This window comes from Ochotona curzoniae, unplaced genomic scaffold (assembly GCF_017591425.1).
Source record: "Ochotona curzoniae isolate NIBS_2020 unplaced genomic scaffold, NIBS_Ocur_1.0 contig_3520, whole genome shotgun sequence".
In the NCBI taxonomy this organism is placed as follows: domain Eukaryota; kingdom Metazoa; phylum Chordata; class Mammalia; order Lagomorpha; family Ochotonidae; genus Ochotona; species Ochotona curzoniae.
Genome location: NW_024465894.1, coordinates 16413051 through 16439017, shown reverse-complemented (window position 1 = coordinate 16439017; position 25967 = coordinate 16413051). Strand labels below are relative to the sequence as shown.

At 50.4% G+C, this 25967-nt stretch overlaps 1 protein-coding gene across 3 annotated transcripts; it reads left to right on the top strand.

Moving 5' to 3' along the window:
* Positions 1-7761: 7761 nt before the first annotated feature.
* On the top strand, positions 7762-24169 carry TBC1D20 (TBC1 domain family member 20). Of its 3 annotated transcripts, none has more exons than XR_005884021.1 (9): positions 7762-7948; positions 14458-14646; positions 16509-16586; positions 18519-18705; positions 18870-18971; positions 20244-20385; positions 21308-21495; positions 21932-22422; positions 23647-24169. XR_005884021.1 is itself a non-coding variant. In XM_040981688.1 (8 exons), the coding sequence occupies exons 1-8, from the start codon at positions 7879-7881 to the stop codon at positions 22185-22187; spliced, it is 1212 nt and encodes a 403-aa protein (XP_040837622.1). In that variant the 5' UTR covers positions 7762-7878; the 3' UTR covers positions 22188-24169. The 3 variants fall into 3 exon arrangements, 1 of the variants encoding a protein (XP_040837622.1); XR_005884020.1 differs by having other exon boundaries at positions 23475-24169; XM_040981688.1 differs by having other exon boundaries at positions 21932-24169.
* The last annotated feature ends 1798 nt before the right edge of the window (positions 24170-25967 follow it).

Here is a 25967-nt window from a genome sequence, read left to right as displayed (position 1 = left end):
TGGTGACTGCCCCCCCCCATATGCACCTCAGCATTTCACGCCCTGATGTGCCCACCCTCTGGGGGCTCATCCCTGCTGCCTCGCCCACCCCCATCTAGCTTTCACTTGATATGTAAGGTTCTTGTCAGTGAACACTGTCGGTGACCAGAAGCCTGGCATACAGGAATACAGATCCATAGGGTCATTTCAGCTGTGTTTAAAAAAAAAAAAAAAATAGGAAAATTGCAGATTTTGTCAACATAATAGACTGAGCTGACTTAGATGACCACCTCTTGCTCCAGATACATGCAGTGCTGATCAAAGAAGCATAAATTGTGAAAAAATAGACAATTTCAAAGATGACTGGAAATGCCCAAGTCATAGAAAGGAAAGCAGAGCTTGTCCTGAAGGTGGTTGTGGAAATCACTTCAAGATTCCTGGTAGGGCTGAGCCTGTGAGGCTAGGAGGGTTTCAGTGGCCCCAGAGAGCAAAGAGGCAGCCTAAGGAGGGCAGCCAAGAGCAAACTGAAGCTGTCCTAGACGGCTTTGAAAGGCTGCCTTGCAAGGGGAAGTTGGAAGGAAATAAAATTTTTTTTTTTAAAGATTTATTTTTATTATTTTGTTATTGGAAAGACGGATGTACAGAGAGGAGAGACAGAGAGGAAGATCTTCCATCCGATGATTCACTCCCCAAGTGAGCGCAACGGGTCGATACTACGCCGATCCGAAGCCAGGAGCCTTTTCCGGGTCTCCCACGCGGGTGCAGGTTCCCAAAGCTTTTGGGCCGTCCTCGACTGCTTTCCCAGGCCACAGGCAGGGAGCTGGAAGGGAAGCAGGGCTGCCGGGATTAGAACCGGCGCCCATATGGGATCCCGGGCGTGCAAGGCGAGGACCTTTAACCACTTGCGCCACCGCGCCGGGCCCGGAAATAAAATATTAACTGTAACTGCCTCTGTGGGGGGAGGAAGACACGAGGGGAACGTGTCAGCTTAGCGGAGGGAGTTGCTGGGAGCAGCAACCTGTGCTGACTCCTGGGAGGCCTGGCTGTTGCGTGTTGGAGCTCCCCGTGCCTGCCTAGAGTTGGAATACTGTCTTGTGCCCGGTTCTGCTGTTGGCTGCTTTTGCCTAGATATCTAGGTCTGCTTTAGTTCATCTCATCTAGGCCCTCTGCAGCCACTCAGCTACGGTTCGGGGTAAGGGTTAGTGGCGCTGGGCTCCTCTGCATAAACTGGGCTCAGATTTGCCCTGGCAGTCCTTTTGGCTCCCATGCTGCAGCTGCAGCTGCTTCCACCATCCTCCCAGCCGCCATCCTTCATGTGATCTCTCCATGGTCAGTTTCCCAAGCATGAGAAAAGAGGTCAAATGACATCACAGGAGCACATTGTAAGCTTCTGTGTTAAATTTGCTATCATCTCACCAGCCAAAGCAAATCATATAACAACCCCAATATACATGGGCAAGCATGCCACATCAGGAGAACTATGGAAAAAGACATGCATTGTGGAGTGGAAATGACACCAGTAATGCAGTCAGCGGCGCTGTCAGTGGCACCAGAAGGCCCCGGGTATAATATCTGAATGTATGTATGGTGGGGATACACACAAGAATCCCAATAGATGTGTTTATCAGAATTGCTGCTTTCAAACAACAGAAATCACAATCAGGCTTTGCGACTCCCATGGCCAGAAACTAGACAGAATCCCGTTGCTCACAGAAAGCTGCTAGGCACTGGCACATTCTGTTTGTTAGGATAATGATTACATGCATTTGCTCAATTTGTCAAACAGTGTGTTTATGTTTGGTGCACTTATCAGTATGTTAGAATTCAAATGTTTTAAAAGTTTAAAGGAAAACCAAACAAAAAGCAATGCTAAAGACACTGCTGACTCAACTGTGACTAGAACTTACATAGCCATAGTGGAGCCACTATTGATTTAACCAAGTTCACAGCATAATTAAGACAAGTTCTGGGCAGTACAGATACGTGTGGGAATTTTGGTCCATCACAGAATGAGCTGTGTAAGAGCACTGAATCCTCATGTTTTATCATGGGAAATAAAGTGATGCTTACAGTTGAAAACCCTACAAGTAGTACTGTATGCATGTTTTGAGACTTTTAAAAGTTATTGTTAACACTATTTACTTTTAAAACTGTTTATGTATTACTCTGATAAACTAAATTTTAATAAATGAATATTTATCTTGAATGCATTCACTTCCCACCATTCCAGCTGCCACATTCCCTCATTCCAGCCACCATCCTCTGGTCAGGATTTTCATTGTAGCTAAGCATTCTTAGTGCCTTCCTGTCTCTCTTGCCTCTTCACTCATCTTACACTCTGCCCCAGAAGAAACCGTTCAGAAAGATCCGTTTTCCTTCTCAGTCCCATGAGAGCTTTTGCAAGACTCCCCAGTTGCACTTAGTGTTGGTTCTCTTGCATCATTCATCTCCATTGGTCGCTGATGACAACTCCAGGGGAGTTGGGATGTTTCTCATGTTACCATGTGATTGAGGAAATAAATTACTGGCTTATATATAGGCATGTTGAAAGAGGTTAAAAGGCAATCAACTGGCTTTGGATTATTTTTCCCTAAGATTCATTTTGTTTGAAAGGCTGGGTTACACAGAGGTGGGAGGAAGAGAGTGAGAGTGACATCTGGCTGGTTCACTCTCCAAGTAGCTGAAAGGTCTGGGGCTGTGCCAGGCCAAAGCCTGAAACCCAGAGCGTCCAGGTCTCATGTGAGTGCAGGGATCCAAGCACTGGACCATCTTCTGCTGCTTTCTTAGGCGTATTAGCAGGGAGCTGGATGAAAAGTGGAGCAGCCAGGACACAAATCAGCACCCATGTATGACACTTACCAAAGGTGGTGGCTTAACCTGATATACTACAGCACCAGCTCCTACTGGCTGTGGCTCTAAGGAGAGGGTGGCTCAAGGGAAGTAGAAGATTGTGAGAAAATGTGCTACTAGGTGAACCTATAAGAATAGACAATGATGAGAGCATGGACCCCAGAATTGCAGGAGTGTGCACCTCCTTCACCGTTCTTTTCCATGAGTACCTCTGTTGCCGTGGAGGCTTAGAATGGTTACTGCTGCGAAAGGACCACATTCACCCAGACCCTGGCTCCCATCTCCTGAACAAAAGCCAAACAGTGGCACTACTGCTGCACTGCTGACCCCTTGTGTCTACAGAGATGGAACAGAAGAAAAAGCCAAAGCTACTCCTGGGCGAGGTTCCAACCAGTGGAAGGAAGGGAAGTGGAGAACCAGGAGCACTAGGGAGGTCATACCCAGGATCAGGACTGAGTCATTCGCTTCTCGGCCTTTCAGAACAAAGGGAACACCCTGCTGCCCCCTGTGAGCAACACCACACCGGCAAGCATGGAGCAGAGGTTACACTATGACTTGGAGAAGGACAAGAGCATGGAAGGGTGGTCCTAACTGAATCAGCACAGAGGTCCAGCCTGGAGCTAGGGCTGTAACACAGCCTTGCAGCCTAACTGCAGCATATCTGAAGTAGATGGACTTGAAACTTGTAGTACATTGCTGGTGGCCAGTAAGTCCAGCCAGGTTCTTAATAAGGCTAATTGAAACATGCACACTAAAGGTCTAGCAGAAAAATGTGAACGTGCCTGCCTACGTGTTCCAAAGCCCTTTCCTTGGAAATGATGCTGTGGCGTAGCAGATCAAGCTGCTACCTGTCTAGTATTCCATATGGTTCCCAGGTTGGGTCCCAGCTGTTCCACTTTGAATCCAGCTCCTTGTAGAAGGTAGCCCAAGCTGCCGTGGTTCCTGGCTTTGCTTCAGCCATTTGTGGAGTGAACCAGCAAATGGAAGATCTCGGTTTCTTCACTCCCTGATCACTTTGCATTCCAACTAAACTATTAAAAAAAAAAATTTTTTTTTTTAATCTGTTGGTGGCAGGAATAGGAGGGAGGAAATGAAAATTACGCTGATAAGATTTTTATGTAAAGCAGGATGACCATATTTGGAGGTGAATTCTAGATAAAGATGTGTCATGTATGCCCTGAGCAGTCACTCAGGTCAGTCTTCATGCTCAGTGGTGAAGCGTGGACTGTGGGCTCCCACACTGAGCATGTAGTGTCCTTCTTGGCCACAACAACTGACTCAGTCCTGCTCAGGTGATCAGGCCACAACCAATGAGACCTTACCAATCTATTTGGCAGTGCTGAGATGAAAGTGATTTCAAGGCCTCTTTCAGAGAGCTAGCGTTATCAGAACCGGGCCGTGATGTTAAGGCCTACAGGAGGATGCTTTGAGGTATGCACAGCAGATCCTGAGTGCAAGCCAGCAGACCTTGAATGTGCAAGAGTTTGCAAGCTCAGCAGCTTGAAATGATAGAAATGTATTAAATGTATTCCTGTGACTCCAGAGTCCACATGTGGATTAGTAGAGTCCTTTGCTCAGTCTCTGCTGAATAGTCAGCAAGATTGTGATCTCAGCTGTGGCTTGGCAGCGCCTTCCCGGGCTGCCATAGCTGTGGGACTGAAGGCCGCCACCATCCTGCCATCTGCTTGCAGGGTATACCAGACCATCTTGGGGGTATCACTAGAATTCTGCTACCATTACTGGCCTGACTGATCTCCCTCAATCTTTTCAGTTTTTAGAATTTTTCCATGTTCTCCCAGACTTCTGTGGTAGCTACTCCCTTGGCTTACCACTGTCTGCCCTCTTAAAAGCTAAACTGCTCAACTTCTGGCGTCCATACCCCAATTCTGCCTGCTGGCTCCATCCAGCAAGGGTGGTTTGTCAAGGAACCCTTCCTGACCTGCCTGCATACACTTCTCTGCCCTTGCCTGACACCAAAGTCTACAAGTTACCACTGTTGCAAGAACGTGAAAATGCTCTCAGCTTCTGGTTTATAATTTGCTAGAATTCTTGCTCCTTGCACAGTGCCTGTGCTATTTTCTCAGCCCAGAATATTTTCCCTACCTTGTTGGTTGACTGACTGTACCCATTACTCTACAAGAGGCCACCTTCCCAGGAACCTTTTCTTGTCCTCCTTGGGCTTCTGTAACCTTCTAAGCCTCTTCCCCCTTTGCTAGAACTTGTCACCCATCGTAAATTAAAGGGCCCTTCTCGCTTACCAGCCTGGCTGTCCCAGAGAACAGAAAATGAAATTTCCTTGAGTCCCAGCACAGGCAGGGACTAGGGTAAGGACCAAAAGTGTGTTGAGCAAACCACCAGGTTTGGTAGGTACGGGCCTTCGACCTGCAGATTCATAGGCCAGTTATTCCCACAGCCAATTGTGGAGTTCCTGAGTTCAGTCTCTGGCTCCAGCTCTTGCTCTCAATTCCAGCTTCCTGCTAATACTCACCCAGGGGGCATTGGTGATGGCTCAGGTATTTGGGTTTGTGCCACCCACATGGGAGATGTGGATTGAGTTTCTGGCTCCCAACTTCAGTTGGATTCAAACCTGGCCATTGTGGGCATTTGATCTCTGCGTATTTTTTTTTTTTCTGCCTCAAATAAATACAAGTTTAGGAAAAAAAATTCTTGCCAAGTGGTTTCAGTAATCTGCATTCAGTAATGTTTGTGATTCCTGGTCTTCTAAGATATTGGCATGCTGGGCCCTGTATAGACCAGCCCAGCAGGCTGTGGCTCACCAGTGTGTCAGCTGCTCCACTTGGGACCCAGTTTCTTGCCAATGTGCTTGGAAAAGCAGTAGAGGGCAGCTCAAGTCCTAGAGTCCCTGCACCCATTTGGCAGACCCGGAAGAGGTACCTACATCCTGGCTTCACTCAGCCCGTCCCTGGCCTTGGCAGCTATTTCCGGTGTGAACCAACAGATGGGGGATCTCTTTTTTTTTACTTTCTCCATCTTTGCCTTTCAAATAAAATAGATCCTTAAAAAAAAAAGTACTCAAGATTATTAAATAACTACTAAAGAATTGCCCAACAACTTGAAAGCTGTTGTTACATCATTGATATATAGTTTCACCTAGTTATTTCATAGACATGACAGCATACCTTCTTTCCCCATGTTATCTGAAGTCTTTCATTTCATATTAACATCTGTTATAAAGGATGAAAAAAAAAGTATGTGCATGTATAGACCATCTGCATAAGACATGAAGGTTGCAGAGTGTTAAATGTTAACTCTGGGGCCAGTACATTGACCAAGCTGGCAAATCCACTTCCAAGCACAGTATCCCAAGTGGGCACAGATTCATGTCCCGGCTGCTTCACTTCCTATCCAGCTCCCTGCCTGTGGCCTGGGAAAGCAGCAGAAGACGACTCAAAGCCTTGGGACCCTGCACCCTCATGGCAGACCCAGAAGAAGCTGCTGGTTCCTGGCTTCGGATCAGCTCAGTTCCAGCCTTTGCAGCCGCTTGGGGAGTGAACCAGTGGAGGGAGGGTCCTTCTGTCTCTCCTGTCTGTACATCTATCTGCTTTTTTAATGAAAATAACCAAATCTCTAAAGATAATTATTAAATCTTAAAGCCAAATAAAAATGGTTGCATTGGGAGAGTGTTACTTTTTCACACAGGACATAATTCAGATGTGAAACTGAGTAGCACCACGTTTAATGAGAAGGAAGAGACCACACCTAACCTTAGGCATCTCCGTGAAGAACTGGGAGCCCAGTCTGCATGACCTTCAGACAGCTGGGGGACTTCCTGGGTGTGGAATCCCTCCCAGATCTGAGAGGGAGGGCCCCACCCAAGCAGGTTCCTAAGAGGGCAAGACTTCCGGGCTTGCTTGTTCGTTCCATCACACAGAAATTCCGTTTTTCTTCAGGCCCTCAAACACAATGTGTGTTCATGCCTCACTACCTAACTTAACAAATTTACTTTTAAAAAACGATCCGTAAACAAAGCTGTGATCCTCAAAATGGAAAATGTTCAAAGGATCTTCATTAAGTTCCTTAAGTTAGTGTGGTGAACAGAACTGTCAAACTTGTCCGATGAAATGAATTAGTTTGGGGTGGAAGAGCTCTAATTTTAATCAACTGAATACTGGTTTTTAGAAATCAAATTAACGGGCTAGCACAATGGCTCAACTGACTGATCCTCTACCTGCAAGCACCTGCATGCCATATATGGGTCACAGGTTCATGTCCCAGCTGCTCCACTTCCCATCCAGCTCCCTGCTTGTGGCCTGGGAGAGCAGTGAGGGGATGGCACAAAGCCTTGGGACCCTGCACCCTCGTGGGAGACCCGTTTTGCTCCTGGCTACTTGAGGAGTGAGCCAGCAGATGAAAGATCTCTGTCTCCCGCTCTCTATATTTGCTTTTCCAATTAAGAAAATAAACTTTTTAAAAAATATAGTTAATCTCCCACAATGTCAGAGTGGGCCTTGGAACCTGATGAACTTGAATTCCAGTGCACATGGCCTGGTTCTCAGGAGTTCCATGAGCCCACCACGAAAAGCGGCTCCAACCCGGAGGGTTTGGTGCCCCCCAAGGGACAGGCGTGAGGTTAGGGTGCGGAGACCCCGGCGCCCACGAGCCGGATCGGCCTTGGGAGTGAGTGTCCGCCCTGCGGTACCTGGCGCTCTTCCGGTGGCCCAGCTCCACGCACAAGCTCCTAACGACAGGGTCAGCCTGGGAACGTCCTAAGCACTTTCCCACTTGTTTCATCAGTGACTGACGACTAAGGGATGACCAGGTCCAGTCCCGACCGCAGGAGGACGCTGCCACAGGAACGCGCCCGGCGCGCTCCCGCGCTCCCCGCGCAGCCGTCAGGGCCGCACGCGCCGGCCCCGCCCCGGGTCACGTGGGGCGCGGGGGCGTGGCCTCCGCTGCGCCTGCGCGCCAGGGGCGGACGGAGCCCAGCCTGCCTTGGCGGAGTGGGCGCTGCGTTCCGCGGCCAGAGCCGCGTCTTCCCACGGCTTTGCCAGCGGCCGGGGCTCGGGCTAGGGCCCGGGCCCCCGGGGCATGGCTCTCCGCAGTGCACAGGGTGACGGCCCCATCTCCACCCGCTGGGACGGCGGCGCTGAGAAGGCAGGTACGGAAGCCGGCAGGAGCGGCCTGTGAGGACGGCCTGGGGGGTAGGGGCGGCGGGACGGGCAGGGACAGCTGTGGGAGGGTGGGACCCCGGAGCCGGTCACACGGGCTTGAAACTCCCCGGGCCGCGGACGGCGTCTGGGCGTCAGGGCGCGGACGAGCGTGGAGAGGGCCTGGGCTGGCGGAGGGGCGTCCAGGAGGATGTTGGGCAGACCCGGGGAGCCCACCCTGGCGGCCGGGGCGCGTTGGCCGTGCAGAGAGGCCCGGGCGGGGGCTCGGCGTCCCGGCCTCGCTCCATCTGGAGAGGAGAGCTGGGACTTCCGGAGAGCCGAGGCAAGCCTCGCCCGCCCGCCGGCCCCAGACGGTCCGGCCACGTCCGCAAACTCCTGGTGCCGCCTCCCGCTGGCAGGGCCGGTGCCCCAAACTTGATCCGCGTGTCGCCCTCCAGACTTGGGCCGTGCCTCTGTGTTACCGATGTACCGTAAAAATTCATACCCCTTGCAAGTATGAACTGAGGACGCTCCCCAAGCTGCGCCAGCATCGCCAGCATCGCCAGCCTCGACTTCGGAAACATTTCTGATTCAGAAAAGAAAGCCGTCCCTGTTAGTGGGCACTACGCCCAGAGCACCTGGCAGCTGCACCCCTCTGTCCGCAGCCTCCATCGCCTCTTGTAACGTGACTTCATTGGGTTCAGAGGATCCTGTTTGTTTTTCAAAGACGACCTCAGTTTGCATTTCTCTGAAATGATGCTTTTCCTTGCTCTCCTGAAGTGTTGTGTTCATCATGAACACTTCACAGTAAAACTGATACAGGTTGACTTGGTCAGAGCATCCTTCCGCCGCTGCAGGTGGTCCTGAACGTGCACCTCAATGCATCATCGCTCCTGTTGGGCTGAAGTTAACGGCACATCTTGTTTCTTTCTGCGGTTACCCCCTTTTTGTCTTGGTCTCAGACTGGCAGGAAGTGGCGCTCACTCCACCCTTTCCCTTCGCAGGGCCCTTTAGCATTGTAACCCCTGGGCTGGTGTTTGTATGACATTATAGTGCCCCAAGTGGCCTGGGTCTTGTGACCGATGGCAGGGCAACTGTATCTAGGCTGAAGGACTTCTCCCCTTCGCTCCCCAGGGTGGTGCTTCTCTGGGTGGAAGGGAGGGATGTGGAGATGAAGTTTCTTGGCTTGGGCTTGGTGTTGGCAGAGTTCGCAAACCCAGGAGCTCGCCTCGGTGGAGTTCCTGTCAGATTGGTTTACTTTTCATGATTGGTTGTGGTCCAGCATTCTTGACTGATAGCTGCTTGCCTTATGTTTCAGGGAGTTAGTGAATCTTTGCTGACTTTGTCACTATTTTGTAGCAGCTAAGTAGAAGACCTCCAAAAGCATAGCGACTGCTTTATTTTACTTTGAATAGGAATCTTACATAGGGTAACATGAGCTTTCTCTTCCACTGACTCTGGTAGAGACAGGAAGTCCAAGCCTACAGTTTCAAGTTAATTTCGGATGTTACTATCAGGAGTTCAGGCATTGTTGGTGAGGTCAGTCTTACCTCCCTAATTGGTTCTCCTGTTGCCTTGGTTAAGACTAGTATTGCTTAATTTGAATTTACTTCTCTTAAAAGGCTGTGAAGCTTTCTGGAAATGTAGGCTTAAGCTCAATCTGGAATGTTGTATCCTGCCATAGGTTCCCTTATGTAAGTGTGGCAGATCATTTAACTTGATCGTGTCAGTAAGATTTATTTTGGGGAAGTGGAAGAACTTGGAAAAGGATCTTAGCTAGTGGGCGGCGTAAGTAATTGTTCTTTCCTTGTGTATTTAGTCCCTGATACCAGGTGCTTTTGACTTAGGAAATGTTTAAGACAATAATGTACTCAGCCAGCTTTATCTGAACTGTTTGAAACTACTGCTTTGGGGCCTGGCAGCATGGCCTAGTGGCTAAAGTCCTCACCTTGAACGCACTGGGACCCCATATGGGCACCAGTTCTAATCCTGGCAGCTCCACTTCCCACGCAGCTCCCTGCTTGTGACCAGGAAAAGCAGTGGAGGACGGCCCAAAGCTTTGGCACCCGACTCTCACATAGGAGACCCAGAAGAAGCTCCAGGTTCCTGGCTTCGGATCGAGGCAGCTCCGACCATTGCGGTCACTTGGGGAATGAAACATCGGCCGGAAGATCTTCCTCTTTGTTTCACTTCCTCTCTTTATATCTGATTGTGCAATAAAAAAGTAAAATAAATCTTAAAAAAAAAAAACTGCTTTGGTGTACTTTACTACACTAAGCATTTTTTTTTTTAAAGATTTATGTTTATTTGAAAGCAAGTTACAGAGCAAAAGTGCAAGAGCCTTCTTCCATCTGCTAGTTCACCCCCCAGATAGCCACAAGAGCAGGGCCTGGGCTAGACAGCAGCCAGGAGCTTCTTCTGGGTCTCCCACACAAGTGCAGGACTAGGCACTTGGGCCCTCCTTCACTGCTTTCCCAGGCCGCAAGCAGGAAGCTTAATCAGAAGTGGAGGAACTGGTGCCCATGTGGGCTGCTGGTTCTGGAGGCTGCGGCTTTGCCACTGCACCACAACACTGGCCCCTAGAATAAGCATTTTAATGGAGAACAGGCCAGAGCAATGCCTATGTTACTTCTTTTTCCTTTGTTGGATGAATTACTTTTCAGGCATTAGGAACTTATTTATAGCCTTTGCTTATTTTTTGCTGCCAGCTGTAGACACTCATTCCATCATGTTACAATAGCCAAGACCTCTATTGCAAAGGCGGTTGGAAGAAAGCACCCTGGGAATAGATAGCCTTGCTCTGTCAGAAAGAGACTAGTGAAGAAATAGAAGGAAAAAGGATTCAGGGCTAAGATGGATAGTAGGCCTTCATTGTAGTTTTCACTTGCACTTGTGGAAATAGCCCTGAGTTCTGTTTTGGAATGAATAGGATGCGTGTGAACTAGAGCCCCCTGACCTGTGCTCCTTCATCACGAGGTCTCAGAGTTGACCTTGTCTGTAACTGACACCTCTCTAGCTCTCTGCAGTTTTCTGTTTTCCATACTTACATCACGTTGAGAGCTTGTGTCTTAGGCCCAATGAAAGATTTGCAAAAGTGGGGACATTCCTCATTTCCCACTAGCCTTCCATGACAGGAACAGGAGCTTGTGGGGGCTGAGCAAGTGGAGCTGAAGGCACAGGTGAGCAGCGTGCTGGGTCACGCTAGGAGCTGTGGAAGCAGGCCAGAGGTGAGCAGCGCGCTGCCCTAGGACACTCTCAGAGCTGTGGAAGCAGGCCACAGGTCGGCTGCTCTGAGTTCTGCAGTGGACGTGTCCTCAACAGGCTCCAGGAGAAGCAGGGGCCTTTGCTTTGGCTGGTGTTTCCCAGGGCAAAGCTCATTGATGAATCTACACTACTGAGTTACCATAGAGTGCCAACAATGAGAAGGCAGTCAACCTTGAGATGAGGCCTTAAAATATAACCAGAACAAAGTTATTGTTGTTTTTAAGATTCTATTTTTGGGCCTGGAGCAATAGTGTAGTGGTTAAAGTCCTTGCCTTGTACGCGCAAGGATCCCACATGGGTGCCGGTTCTAATGCCAGAGGCCCTGCTTTCCATCCAGCTCCCTGTTTGTGGCCTGGGAAAGCAGTCAAGGACAGCCCAAAGCCGTGGGACCCTGCACCCATGTGGGAGACCTGGAAGAAGCTCCTGGCTCCTGGCTTCTGATCGGTGCAGCACCGGCCATTGGAGTCACTTGGGGAGTGACTCATCAGATGCAAGATCTTCCTCTCTGTCTCTACTCCTCTCTATATCTGCCTTTCCAATAAAAAGAAATAAATATTTAAAAAACAAAATATTTTATTTTTATTTTACTTGAAAAAGTTAGAGAGGAGGATGGAGACAGATCTTCCATTTGCTGGTTGCCAGAGCTGGGCTGGTCTGAAGCTGGGAGCCTTCCAGGCCTGCCATGTTAGCACAGGGACCCAGGGACTTGGGCTCTACTCCCCTGCTTTCCCAGGCCGTCAGCAGGGAGCTGGATCAGAAATGGAGCGGCCGGGGCTTAAACTGGCACCCATATGAGACGCTGGTACCACAGGCAGAGGATTGGCATGATACGCCACTGTGGTGGTGTCGAGACTGGAGTTTCAAGTGAAGCCACTGCTGGTGCTGTGGTTCAGGGTCAGACTCAGTTAATGTTCTGGCAAGCTGTTTGCCAAAACCTTGTGAAAGTCCAGCTGATTCCATTGTTTCTCCCGAGATGAACTTTTCCTTTCCCCTGGATCACTGATTAGCTTACTTGGAAGGAGAAGTGCAGTAAGTGTATGTCAACAAACTATGGAAAACTTTCCATATTGTCAGCAAGTAGGTGAACAAGCTTTCTGTGAGCTTCCCTGAAGCAGTGTTGCTGGGCTCACTGAGCTCGTTGGAGTGTTCTCAGTTTGAGATGTGCAGAACGTACACAGATACTCTCATGTGAAGCAGTGCCCGTGTGTTAGTGTTTTCTTCCTGGAAATGACTTGAATTTCTGCTCACATGGTGTCTCATTCCTGCAGTTAGGTGAAAAGTCTCCTGTTTCCTGCATAGGGTGGACCTCCCTGACTTCCTTATGAGAGCAGATTGCGCCCGGTCCACCTGTGCAGGATGAGCCCAGCCTGGCACTCCCCGAGCTGGCAGCTCCACACAGCTGCTTCCTGGCAGCTCTGTGTTCCCTTCAGGGAATGGGACCTTGCCTACTACTGCTTCCTGGGTCTGCAAGGCATTCCCTGCAACACACTCTGCCATGTGGCAAAGCTTTGTTAAAGAAGATACCAAAATACATTTTGTGTGTGTGTGTGTATTTGAAAGGTGGAGTTACAGAGAGGGACAGAGAAACATCTTCCGTTCTTTGGATGGCTGCAATGGTCTGGGCCAAGTCAGACCTAAGCCAGGAGCATGGAATCCAATTCGGGTTTCGCTCATGGGTGTCAGGGGCTCAGGTGCTTGGGCCATCATTCATTGCTTTCCCAGGTACATAGCAGAATGCTGAATCAGAAGTAGAGCAGCTGGGACTGGAGCCCATGCCCATTTGGGTGCTAGCACAGTAGGCTGTGGCTTAACCTGCTGGGCCACTGGCCTGTGGATTTAAAGCAGAAAGATCTCACTTAGTCTAGAATAATCACACTGCAAGGTTGCTGGGGAAGATAATGGTCTGGCCAGGAAGACAGGCTTACTGGGGCAGATGGTCACCCCTGTGATTTTCCTATTTGCACCTCCATGTGCATTTGACCCCACGCCAGCTGGTACCTCTGTATGTGTGGCTGACATGTGCACCCCCCCAAGAAGGTCACCAAGGCTTTCCATGCAAATGTTCATTTGTACAGCTTTGTCATGGAAACAGTTTGTGGGCTATAACTCAGAATAGAACATTGCTGAGGGAGGCTGTTTATTTTCCCTTTAAAAAAAAAAAAGATTTGGGCCCAGGGCAGTAGTCTAGCAGCTAAAGTCCTCTCCTTGCACACACCGGGATCCCATATGGACATTGGTTCTAATCTTGGTGGCCCCGCTTCCTATCCAGCTCCCTGCTTGGGAAAGCAGTCAAGGATGGCTCAAAGCCTTGAGACCCTGTGTAAGGGCCTGGAAGAAGCTCCTGGCTCCTGGTTTTGGATTGGCTCAGTTCTGGCAGTTGTGACCACTTGTGGAGTGAACCAGCAGATTGAAGATCTCTGTCTCTCTGTCCCTGTCTCTCTCTATCTCTCTCTCTCTGCCTCTCCTTATCTCTCTGTAAAATCTGCCCTTCAAATAAAAATAGTAAAACTTAAAAAGTTGAGAAGACTTGAACCCAGGCACTGCACCTTGGAATGCAAGCATCCCAAGGGACATGCTAAACTCCTGTCCCTACATATCTGCCCATTTTTTTTAAATGTGTCTTGTCTTTTAAAAAAAAAAAATCTTTTTTTTTTTCGTTTTAAATTAATTCATTTTTTAAATGATCTTATTTAGTTAATTAGGGTACAAAAGGTCAAGGGTTACAGGAAAGTGAGTAATACCATTGTTTCCACACTAATATTTTTTCCCCTGTATCTGGGGTCAGGGGAAAAAAGAAGGGAAAAGCCCCACCCAGCCTCCCACCCATCCCAGGTCCCTGATGAGAGGCATGCTCTGAGGGTCCTGCTCAAGCAGTTTTGATAGTTCAGCAGGTGTGAATTGCTGCCAGTCTCACCATTCCAATCATGATGAAACCTGTTCAGAATCCACTGGCTGACATAGTCTCTTCATGGTTGGAGTTCTAAAAAAAATTTTTTTTCATTAATATTTGAAAGGTATTTTTTGGTATACCTGCTGATCTTATGTTGTACCTGCTGCCAGATCTATTTGATGGTGAGCTTCCCTCCTCCTTGGTGTTGAGTGCTCTGGGCCTGTCCTGAGAGCCTTGGCCCAGAAGGGATCTCCCAGCTGCCTGTCTGTCTGAGAGGAACTCGCCTCCTGGGCCTCCAGCTCCTGCGGGAACAACATGCACCTGCTGACTGCCTGACACTACCCTCCCCCACTGCTGTCTTTACAGAATGTTTTAGTGCCAAAAAGAAAAAGAAAGTGGCCGAAATCTACCAGGCTTTGGACAGTGATCCCATTGATGTGGCTGCCCTGAGACGCATGGCCATCAGTGAAGGCGGACTGCTGACCGACGATATCCGGCGCAAGGTGTGGCCCAGGCTCCTCAACGTCAACACCAGTGAGCCACCTCCTCCGCTAGGTAAGTGGGGGCCTGAGGGCTGCGGCTGGGCACCGCGTGTGTGGCGTGGGTCTTGGGCTGGAGAGTGGGAGTCCAAAACCTTATTTCACACCATGAGTAGCTGAGTTTAAAAAAAAAGAAAAAATGTTTAGGAAATACTTGAGCTCACTCTGAGAATGAAACCTACCTGATCAGTGGATTTTTTTTCTAATGGAATGATTTTCTATTAAAGATTAAAATACTAGCTAGGTAGAGGTGTTCATTAAAAATTCATACTCTAGGGGCCAGCACTGTGGCATGTGGCATAACCAGTTGCACTGTTATCTGCAATGCCAGCCTCTCTTATGGGTGCTGGTTTGAGTTTTTTGAGTTCCAGCTGCTCCATTTCCAATTGAGCTTCCTGCTAATGCACCAGGAAAAGGAGGGATGAACCAAATCTTTGGGCTTCTGCACCAGTGTGTGAGACTCAGAAGAAACTTCAGCCTGGCCCTGACCAGGAGTGAACCAGTGGTACAAGTTCTCTTTCTTTGTATTGCCCTCTGAACAGAACAGTGAACAGAGAGGAAGGAAGTTAGATTTATAGATATCTTCCATTGGTTCACTCTCCAGATGACGTCAGCAGTGGAGGCTAGGTGAGGTCAAACCCAGGGACCCAGACACATAGGCCATGTTCTTTTGCTTTCCCAGACACACTAGCAGGAAGCTGGGTAGGAAGTAGGGCATCTAGGACTCAAAGAGGCACCCCTGTGGGATGCCAGTATTGCGGGTAATAGTTTCACCTGTTGTGCCACCATGCTGACACCCCCAACAATTAAAAAATAAAATAGTATCTTTTTTTTTTTTAAAGATTTTATTTTATTTTTATTGGAAAGGCGGATATATATAGAGGAGAGACAGAGAGGAAGATCTTCCGTCCGATGATTCACTCCCCAAGTGAGCGCAACGGTCGATGCTATGCCGATCCGAAGCCAGGAGCCTCTTCCGGGTCTCCCACGCGGGTGCAGGTTCCCAAAGCTTTGGGCCGTCCTCGACTGCTTTCCCAGGCCACAGGCAGGGAGCTGGATGGGAAGAGGGGCCACCGGGATTAGAACCGGCGCCCATATGGGATCCCGGACGTGCAAGGCGAGGACCTTAACCACTGCGCCACCGCGCCGGGCCCATAAAATAGTATCTTAAAAGATTCATATTTCAATCCAGATTCAGTCAGTTGGGATGTGTAGGAAATTGCATTTCAACAATCCACCCTGACTGATTCTGATATAGTTGGACTACACTTTGAGAAATACTGGGTTGTGTGGAGGGATGATAGCTGTATAGTCCTTTAAAAAATACTTTGTTGGGAAATCAAGATCCTTTGGAGCTCTAAAATTCTGTAAGTGTGAAAAGCAGTTATTGAATTTCCAAGGTTCACACAGTAAAAAGGAGCTCCCTCTAATACATGCAAAACATACCAGGAAGCCCTGGATGACAGTGAATCCACTTTGTTCATTCACTCAGTTCATTCACTTTATTGCTTTCCTGCCGTAATAGCAGAACGCCTGGTGCTGGGATGCTTCTTTTCATTTGGCAGGAGTGACGTGTGCCCCCGGTGTGTGCCAGGTGCTAGAGAGGATTAAAGCTACAGCCTGCCCAGAGCTGTGGTGCTGCCAAGAGCTGCTGAGCTGCCTCTTGAACTGTCTGTACTCGGTCTTCTTGCCTTGCGGGAACAACACGTGTTCAGAACTGAACCAGGAATTCCCTTCCAAATGTTGTATCCTGAATCATATCCCCTTCAGCTTTGCCCACAGTGTGTCCTCCAGGCCTTTGGTGTCACTCCAAGGTGCTTTGCTTCAGTGTGACAGCCCAGATGGTCCTGTGGTCACACGTTGCTTTTCTTGCACTAGGAAAAGACCTACGACAGAGCAAGGACTACCAACAGGTCCTGCTGGACGTCAGGCGGTCTCTGCGGCGGTTCCCTCCAGGTGAGGAGTCTTCCCACTTTGCCACCTTTGTAAGGAAGCCTTGTGTCCCATCGCACCTGCTCTGTGATGTCATTGCTTGCCTGTCCCAGGACTGTCTCTCCCTGCACATAGTCTGGACTAGCACAGGCGAGCCCACTTCTGCGGCTTGGATCTTCAGTATGCTCCATCTGCTGAGTCCTCTGCTGGACCGAGTCACTCTCAGATGCCTGCTGTGAAGGGCTGGTCCTAGGGTGATTTCTCTTGGCCTCCATGTGGCATGCTGAACGTGACTTTTGTTTGTTTGGTTTTTCATTCACCCCACTGGAGGGACTTGATAGGGATTGTTGAGCGTTGGGCTGGCATTAATGAGCTGATGGGTGTGGTGCTGGGCGCTAGCAAGCTTTAGCAGTCTCTTTCTGCAGGTGTTACAGTGATGCCGTGTGCGCATGTGTCCCAGGTCCTCTGGACTGGAAGGAAGGCCCCCTCTATGTCACAGAGTCTGTCTCTAGAACTGCCTTGCAAGTCTTCAGGAGGAAGAGAATGATAGCGCCTCCATTTTCACAGTGAAGGAAGGAAACTGGATTACAAATCAGTTTATGACCTGGTTCTTCTCTGGCCCTACCCCCTTCAAGAAGGGAGACTTGCTGAAAGGCACTGCGTCTCTAACCCCATTGCTTTGGGTCTGGCACAGTAACCTAGTGGCTAAAGTCCTCACCTTGCATCTGTTAGAATAACATATGGGCGCCGGTTCATATCCCTGCTGCGCTACTTCCTTTCCAACTCCCTGCTTGTGGCCTGGGAAAGCAGTCAAGGACAGCCCAAGGTCTTGGGACCCTGCACCCATGTGGGAGACCTGGAAGAAGCTCTTGGCTCTGTGCACTTGATGCAGGCAGGGCATGGGTGTCTCAGGCATGTGTTAACCATTGCCCGTCAGTTCTTGTTTCAGAGTGTCTTTGAGATGGGATGGAGTAGCTATGAGAAGATGAACATTGCTCTTGTCCTGATCCCATTGTTGACCCTACTGTAAGCCATCCCAAAATCTCATTTAACTGTAGAAGCTAATGGTGTTGGGAGTCTGTACCAGGTCCGTTCTAAATCATTCACAAGGCCCCAGCAGGCATTCTGCTGCTGAAAGCCCTGGGAGCTGTACCGACCCCGGCATGCTGTGAGGGCTCCGGCTGAACTCAGCTGCTGCAGTCATAGCTTGGGATCAAAGAAATCTGTGCTCGTGCTATCTGATTTGCTTTAGAGGGAAATGCGCAACTTTGCAATTTTTTTTCTTTTTTTGTATGAGCTCATGCTTACCAAAAAGTTTAAAGAATGGAACCAAGAATTAACTCAGATACTTCACCCAGATTTTTTTTATCAATATCTACTAGGTTTGTTTTGTTAACTGCTTTCTTTTTCTCTAAACACTAGCATTTTCCTGAAGTACTTAAGAATAAATTGCAAACATAGGGCTCCTTTGCCTCTGGACACTTCAGGGTCTATTTCCTGAAAATAAAGTTCTTGCATTATTACAGCACAGTCATCAAAGTCAGTAATAGTATTAGAAAATACTGTTAGGGAATCCATAAATTATATTCAGATACCACCTTCTATCCAAGAAATGTCCTTTTTAGAAAATCTACCCTGTGGCATTTCTCCTTAGTAATTATATCTCTTTAACCTGCTTTCATCTAGAACACTTCCTTGGGGTTTTGTGATGAGCTGGTTGCTTTGCTAATTTCCCCTTCCCTTGGATTTATATGTATTCCTCCTTGTGAGGTATGTGAGGCCTGATGCCGAGCAGTGGCCAGCACAGCCCAGCTGCCCTCCCCGCGCCATGCTGCTGCCGTGTACTCTGGCAGGCATGGGCCCTGCTGCACTTGACCAGGTGGTTTGTCATGTGTTGTGTGTCACTGAAGCCTTTGCTTGCAAACGCACTGCTGGCCGTCTCCCCGCCCCACCCAGGCATGCCCGATGAGCAGCGGGAGGGGCTCCAGGAGGAGCTCATCGACATCATCCTGCTGGTCTTGGAGCGCAACCCTCAACTGCACTACTACCAAGGCTACCATGACATCGTGGTCACGTTTCTGCTGGTGGTAGGCGAGAAGCTCACAACATCCCTGGTAGAAAAATTGTCTACCCACCACCTCAGGTACAGTGCAGCGGGACAGGACGAGGGGTATCACGCCTCAGGCTCCTGGGGAGGACTCGTGAGCTCATGTTCTAGTCAGATGTCAGTGGTTGACGCCAAGTCCACCCACCAACTCTGGTCTGAGGCTTGGATCTGACTAAGTGTGTCGAACTGTCTCCCTCTAGGGATTTCATGGAGCCAACCATGGACAACACCCGGCACATATTAAACTATCTGATGCCCATCATTGACCAGGTGAATCCAGAACTCCATGATTTCATGCAGAGGTATCTATGTGTCTACATTTATGTGTGTACACACACCCCTACACTGCAAGCTCTCTCCTCGCTTTTGTTTCTGCTTCCCAAGTCTAGTTCAATTTCATCATCGTCTTATGTTGGTTAGTGTTAAGTTCTTCCAAGCTCTTACTTCCCAGCAGCTGAGATAAGTCAGTCCTCTTATGGGATGGGAGCACTGTGTGCTGCGTTCTAGGAAGGTACAAGGAAGACTTAGCTCATGGCCCATATGTTCACATCTAGCGAGGAGAGTGAATGAGCCATGGCAGGCCTGGAGGAGGAGGAAGTCAGCAGCGGCCCCAAGGAGGGAAGCACGGGCTCTGGGGCACTGGGTTTCCCAGGAGAGGAAGTGCCAGCTCTGCAGAGGTCACAGATTGGTTTTGTCTTGGTCTCTGTTTAGTTAGAAATGTGTCTTTGGACAATGCCTTCTTTTATTTGTTTATTTGATCATTAAGATTTATTTATTTATCTGAAAATTGGAGTTACAGAGAAGGCAGGGGAAAGGGAAGAGAGAGCTTCCATCCACTGGTTTTCTCACAAATGGCAGCAGTGGCTGGAGCTGGGCCAGACTGAAGCCAGGGGCCGGTAGTTGCTTCCTGATTTTCAATGTGGGTCAGGGGCCCACTGAGTTATCTGCTGCTGCTTTTCCAGATGCGTTAGCAGGGGGCTGGATGGGAAATGCAACAGAAGAGACTCACGCTGGTGTTGATGTGGGGTGCCGGCATCACAGCTAGCCGCTTTCCCTGCTGTGTCACAATGCTAGCCCCACAGTTGTGTTTTCAGACCTGGGAAATTGTTCCTGTGTTCCCAAATCAGGGTATATTCTTTGAACACAGCTCATTCTTAGTCCTCTAGTTGACATTTTTTGGCCATTAAGAGAGTCCCCACATCACATGATTGGCACCATCCCCAGGCAATGATGTAGCCCAACAGCAAGGAGTGATGGACTCTCCCTGCCCCCACCCTCTCCACCCTATTTGGAAACCCACATGGGGCTGCAAACCCCTGTACCTTTGCCATCAATATCAAAATAAATTTTAAGTCCCCAGTGAGGTGAGACAGCCCTGGTGGATAATAGCATCACAGCACATTGTAAGGACTTTGTATTTTGTAGGGAGGATGCTGAATACCCGTGTGGCTGAATTGTGCAGAAAGCCTGTTTCCAAAGGCTACCTCCTCACCAACCCTGAGGACAAAGAAGGCCCAGAGAAAGGGAAGCCATGACGCAGCCAGGCCTAACATCTGCGTTTCCTTTGCTCCTAGTGCTGAGGTGGGGACTATCTTTGCCCTCAGCTGGCTCATCACCTGGTTCGGGCACGTCCTGTCTGACTTCAGGCACGTTGTGCGGTTGTACGACTTCTTCCTGGCCTGTCACCCGCTGATGCCCATTTACTTTGCAGCTGTGGTAGGTACAGGCCATGAGCCAGCCCCTGGGTCAACCATCACCCAGCCCTGCTCCTTCATTGGCCCCAGGGAAAGCCTGATGATAATAGAAAGAGGGGACAGTTCGCAGTCCCCAGGGTCACCCTCCTAGGCATTGTTCTGTGCAGTGTTAATGAGGAGGTTGTAGAAAAAATGTGTAGTAAATTAAGAAATGCTGGGTTCCTGGAGTCGCAGTGGCCTGCCTCTGGTGACCTGCTCAGATGCCACTTTGGGTTGTAAGTTGTCAGCACTCCTATTGACACCTCCTGGGACTGTGTTTGGCTGACAGACACAACTACAGAAGTGGTCGGTGACATGGACTGCCCACTCTAGGTCTGGGGTTGGATGGAGAAACAAGAGGGCTGTGGTAGAGAGTGAGGGCTCCGGTTGTGACAAGGGCTATGAAATCAGGGAACAGAGTGGGGTTCAGCAAGGCTTGTCACTGCTCCCTCTCTACCAGCACTTGTGGATCTCTGGGCCAGCAGTCAAAAGGAAGATGTGGAGAAAATAAGACCATTTCTTGTGCTGGCTTGACCATTTTTGGCTGGAGTCCTGCCACCCTCCTAATAACCCTAAAAGAACCTCCTGTGGTTCCTTCAAGGCTTGAAGAACACTTAGCAGACCAGTAAGGCCAGAAGGCCTTGTATGTAATTGATTAGCCATGCTTGTCCTGGGGTGGGTGTTGGTCCACAGCAGGCAGGGCCAGCCCAGTAGGAGCAGCCCTGTGAGTGTATCCATTATCACCTGCTGGATGGATAGAGGTTACTGAGCATTCTGGGCTGTGCCCTGTCTCCAGGGTAAACACATCTGTACAGAGAGTGAAGTGCTAGTGATCCCAGCCTGAGGTGGGGGTATGTTCTCTGATTACTCTATTACTCTCTATTACTCTCTGTTACTCCCCACAGATCGTGTTGTATCGGGAGCAAGAAGTCTTGGACTGTGACTGTGACATGGCATCTGTCCACCACCTGTTGTCGCAGATCCCTCAAGACCTACCTTATGAGACACTGATCAGTAGAGCAGGCGACCTCTTTGTCCAGTTTCCCCCGTCCGAGCTCTCCCGGGAAGCAGCCGCCCAGCAGCAGGCTGCAAGGTGGGTGAGGCTGAGATGCTCAGGGTGCTTGGACCATTGGGTGAAAATTGGGGTCTCGTGGGGAGGGGCTGGGGAGAGAGACTGGAGCCTGTGCCACTGGCCTCCACACTGAGAAGTCCTCTAGATCTCACTAAGAAGTTTTCTTCTCTTTTCTTAATTAAGTTTTATTTATTTAATTGGAAGAGTTAGAGAAGGGGAGAAACACAGAGTTATTCATCCATTGGCTCACACTCCCAAGTAGCCATAATGACCAGAGCTGGGATTGGAGTGAAGTAGGACCCCAGCCAGTGCCCATATGGTACAGGGGGCGATTTTACCTGCCACAGCACTACACTAGCCTCCCCACCCCCAGGAGAGCTTGCAGAGCAGATGGCTCTGTCCCTGGGTACTTGTCTTGCTCCTCCACACAGCTTCCTCCCCTTTCCTTCCCCTGCAGAACGGCTGCCTCTACTTTCAAAGACTTTGAGCTAGTGTCTGCCCAGCAGAGGCCGGATATGGTGCTGCGGCAGCGGTTTCGGGAACTTCTACGGCCTGAAGAGCGAACAAAAGATGTCCTGACCAAACCAAGGACCAACCGCTTTGTGAAACTGGCAGTGATGGGGCTCACGGTGGCCCTGGGAGCGGCTGCGCTGGCTGTAGTGAAAAGTGCCCTGGAGTGGGCCCCCAAGTTCCAGCTGCAGCTGTTTCCCTGAAGCCGGAGCAGACACTTGCTATTGCCCCACCAGGGTCTCACCCTTCCACGGAAGGATCATGGGTAGGGGGGTAGAATTTCCTTTATTAAAAGGGTTTCTGTCAAGGGTTTTCTATTCCTGCCCCCCTTCCCTGCCTGTCGGGGTTTGCCTTTGCTCCAGAGGCCTCTGACAGCCCACCAAGCCCAAGAACTGTGCCTCCCACCGCACTGGAAGGAGGTCTCTGCTGTTGCAGGAAGTAAGTTTTTCTGGTTGCGTCTGGGACCTGCTGGGCCCAGTCTTCCCTGCTCACTGGGTCACGTTCTGGGTGCTTGGAAAGAGGGAGAAGCCAGGATAGCCCCCTGCCCTTGGGCATTATGCTGGAAGGCAGGCAGGCGTGCAGGGAGCGCTACCTAAAGAGCTGCTCTGCCAGATGTGAGCTAGGTGTCAGAAGTCACGGTGTCTCTGGCCAGGCAAGGAGGAGTGTTCCTTTGGAAGGGCCAGACCCTGCCAGCTCTGGCTTGCCTCTCTGCCTCCCTGTACTGTGAGCCACTTGTCCCTTACGAAAGACACTTTACTATTTTTGGAATCCCACACCCCAGTCCGTCAGGCTCCCTTTCTTGGAAGCACTCTTCATGAACGTTCATGGGGTGGGCCTGCTGCTCAGCCCATCCGTGTTTGTCCACTGGTCGCCCCTCACAGTGCAGACCCACTCACAAGGCTGCTCGCTCACCGGCCTGGTCATGGGTCACCTTTCTGCTCCACCTAGATGTCCGCCCCCTCCCTCGGTGTCTCATGGGTAGTTAGCTGCATTTCACAGTCTTTGCCACATGGCTGGAAATGTCTTTGAACCTCACCAGCCCCCAAACAGGACAGATGGTGGCTCAAGAGCTCGGCAGGAGCCTGAGAGCAGCCACAGATTCTGCAAGCACCCTGCAGGCCCCGTGGGACAAGGGGAGCACCCTACAGGCCCTGTGGAACAAAGGGACCACTTTCATCCTTCTGGGACAGCATTCCTGTTAGTGAAGCCAGGCGTGTTTCAGATTAACTGGCTTGAAAAAGTGCCTTTCCCTGCTTTGGAGTTGGGTTTGCAGTTGGAAGCAGCCTTGGTCTTCCTGGGCACTTTCCTCTATGGCAGGAGTTTTCTTCAAAGTCAGTGTGCCACTCCACCCACCATACCCAGAGCCCCTCTGCACATGCGGGCTATGTGGAGGGCGTCAGCACACCAGGCTGCCGCTGAGCCCAGAGCCCAGAGCACCTGTGACGTGCATCTATGCTGAGCTCCAGGAAGCACTTTTTTTCTTCTATAAGATTTATGTTGCAAGAATTATAGAGAAATCTTTCATCTGCTGGTGCCCCAGAAGGCTGGAACAGCCAGTACTGGACCAGACCAAAGCCAGGAGCCAGGAACTTCCACCAGGTCTTCCATGGGAATGGCAGGGGCCAAAGGACCTAAGCTGTCATTCTCTGCTGCTTTTCCCAGGCAGCTGGCAGGGAGCTGGATTGGCAGTGGAGCAGCTGGAACGCAAACCATCCATAAAGGGTGTGGGCATTGCATGTGGCAGCTGTACTCGCCACAGCACTGGCCCCTCCAGGAAGCACTTTAAAACCAGTGAAAGCTCCATGTACAGGACCACAGCAGGAGCTCCTCCCTGCCGGGTAAGTGTGCTGGCCAAGGGAATAATACGGAAGGAGGTGGAGCTGGGCACACAGCCACTGGTTCTCCTGCCACAAGCACGCAAGACCGTAAACCCTGAAGGGGTGGGTGAGGAGCAAAGAGGCACTGCACATGAATGTGACCCAGGTCCCAGTGCTGCAGCCTTGAGTCCAAGAGGCAAGTGACACTGGCCTGTGCTGGGGCCTGAGAGAGAGGTGGTGGGTTTAGGACACTGAGCAGACTTTGTTACCCATTTGCCTTGGGTAGATGTACTTCCTGTGTAAAGGACACATGTAAAATACTTTGTACAGAGCACTCTGTGAAATAAAGAGCCACATGTGGTTGCTAATCACCTCCCTGCTGTTCGCTCCAGGCCCCTGCTTGCTGCAGGTGGACTTGGCATGCACGCTGTCCTTGGGCCCCCCACGTTCCGGCCGAGGCCAGGGGCTGGGCTGGGCTCTGCGGACTCCTGGCTGGCCCTCCTTTGGGCAGTGCCTGCAGTCCCATTGTTCCTGTTTCACCTGCCAATGTGAGCATGGCAGACGCCAGACTGGGCACTCACAGTGGTTTTTTGTGCACTGTTTCTGGCAGTGCCTTTGGTGTTGGCACCTAACCGGAGCCTGTTGTGATGGCAGTTTGCCTCCATGTGTGGTTTACAGCCACAAAGGAGCTGTTGAGAGCTGTTCCTGCCAAGCTTTCTAGCACCTTCCTAGCATTCTCAGCCGCTGGGGAGTGGGAGTGCAGACACCAACAAATGCCTGTTGCTCCTGCCTGAGGGGGTCCATCTGCGTATGGGGAACCACGGTGTCACAGGCCCCAAGGGGACATGGGAAGGTGCCTGAGCCTGGGCATCACTCGGCTGTTTCAGCTTGTCCCCCAGCACAGGACTGGCAGGGCTATGACCCTCCTTGGGGAATTCACCCAGAGTGCAGTGCTGCAGGAGCTGTTGGGTTCAGTGGCACATTTGAGGGTGTCTTGCAGGAGCTGATGGCTGAATGCAGGCTGAGTGGAGGATTGAAGAAGGGAAGAGCCTTTGGTGTATTATCTCCCAGGTTCTTGACCCAGGACTCCTGAAACCCTGGGAGTTCTCACCACACCACTGAGCCCTGACCCACCCCTCCTGATCAGCATCCTCAAGCTCAAGGAAGTTATTTTGTTGTTTTTTTTTAACTGGAAAGGCAGATATACAGAAAGATCTTACGTCCACTGATTCACTTCCCCAAATGGTCACAACGGCCACAGCTAAGATGATCTGAAGCCAGGAGCTACTTCTGGGGCTCCCACGTGGGTGCAGGGTCCCAAGGCTTTGGCCAGTCCTAGACTGCTTTCCCAGAGCACAAACAGGGAGCTGGATGAGAAGCGGAGTACCCGGGATACAAAGCAGCACCAATATGGAATCTTAGTGTGTACAAGGCGAGGACTAGCCACTAGGCGGTGCTTTTGTGATGACTTAGAGTGAGTCTGGTCAGAGGCAGGAGCCTGGAAGCCACACTCTGACCTAGTGGGAGGTGGGGCAGCAGCAGGTGGGTTCTGTAGACCTGCAAGCATGCTGCAGTGTGGAAGGGTAGTGCGCACAGGGCAGGGGCTCTGTGCCCTGCCTCCACACCTTTCCTGGTTACCTCACATTTGGCTGTGGCAGCATTACATCCCTTCTGATAAACCAGTGAGATAAAAACCGTGTTTCCCCGAATCCTGCGTATCCCAGCAAGGGGGTAGAGTCATGGAAGTCTCCCAAGTGGGTAGTCTGGGTGTCCCCTTTGCAGCACCCTGACTCCAGGAGAGCAGTGAGGCAGTATCAGGGTTCAGGGTGTGGAGAAAACACTCCATGGGCAAGGTGACCAGGATCAGCTGTGGCAGTGGGGGAAGAGATGCACCTCTCCTGTGGGCCTTTGCAGGGTGAGCCGGGCCTGCCTTCCTGGCCATGATGCCTCTCAGAACTCAGTGTCCTTAACAATGAAATAGTCTCATCCCCAAAGGGGTTGAATGAAATGGCACTTGTGCAAGTGTTTTACAAACTGCGCCTTTTATTTTTATGCACTTATATATTTTTAAAAGATATTTGTGGGGGCTGGTTTGTGTCGTGGCTGCTCTACTTCCCATCCAGCTCCCTGACTGTGACCTGGGAAAGCAGTAGAGGATGGCCTTAA

Excerpts from the sequence above, each read along its gene's own strand:
- TBC1D20 (XM_040981688.1), top strand. The coding sequence starts at position 7,879 with ATGGCTCTCCGCAGTGCACAGGGTGACGGCCCCATCTCCACCCGCTGG. Across the intron at positions 7,949-14,457 it reads CGGCGGCGCTGAGAAGGCAG|AATGTTTTAGTGCCAAAAAG; the intron begins GTACGGAAGCCG and ends CTGTCTTTACAG. Across the intron at positions 21,496-21,931 it reads GCCCAGCAGCAGGCTGCAAG|AACGGCTGCCTCTACTTTCA; the intron begins GTGGGTGAGGCT and ends CTTCCCCTGCAG.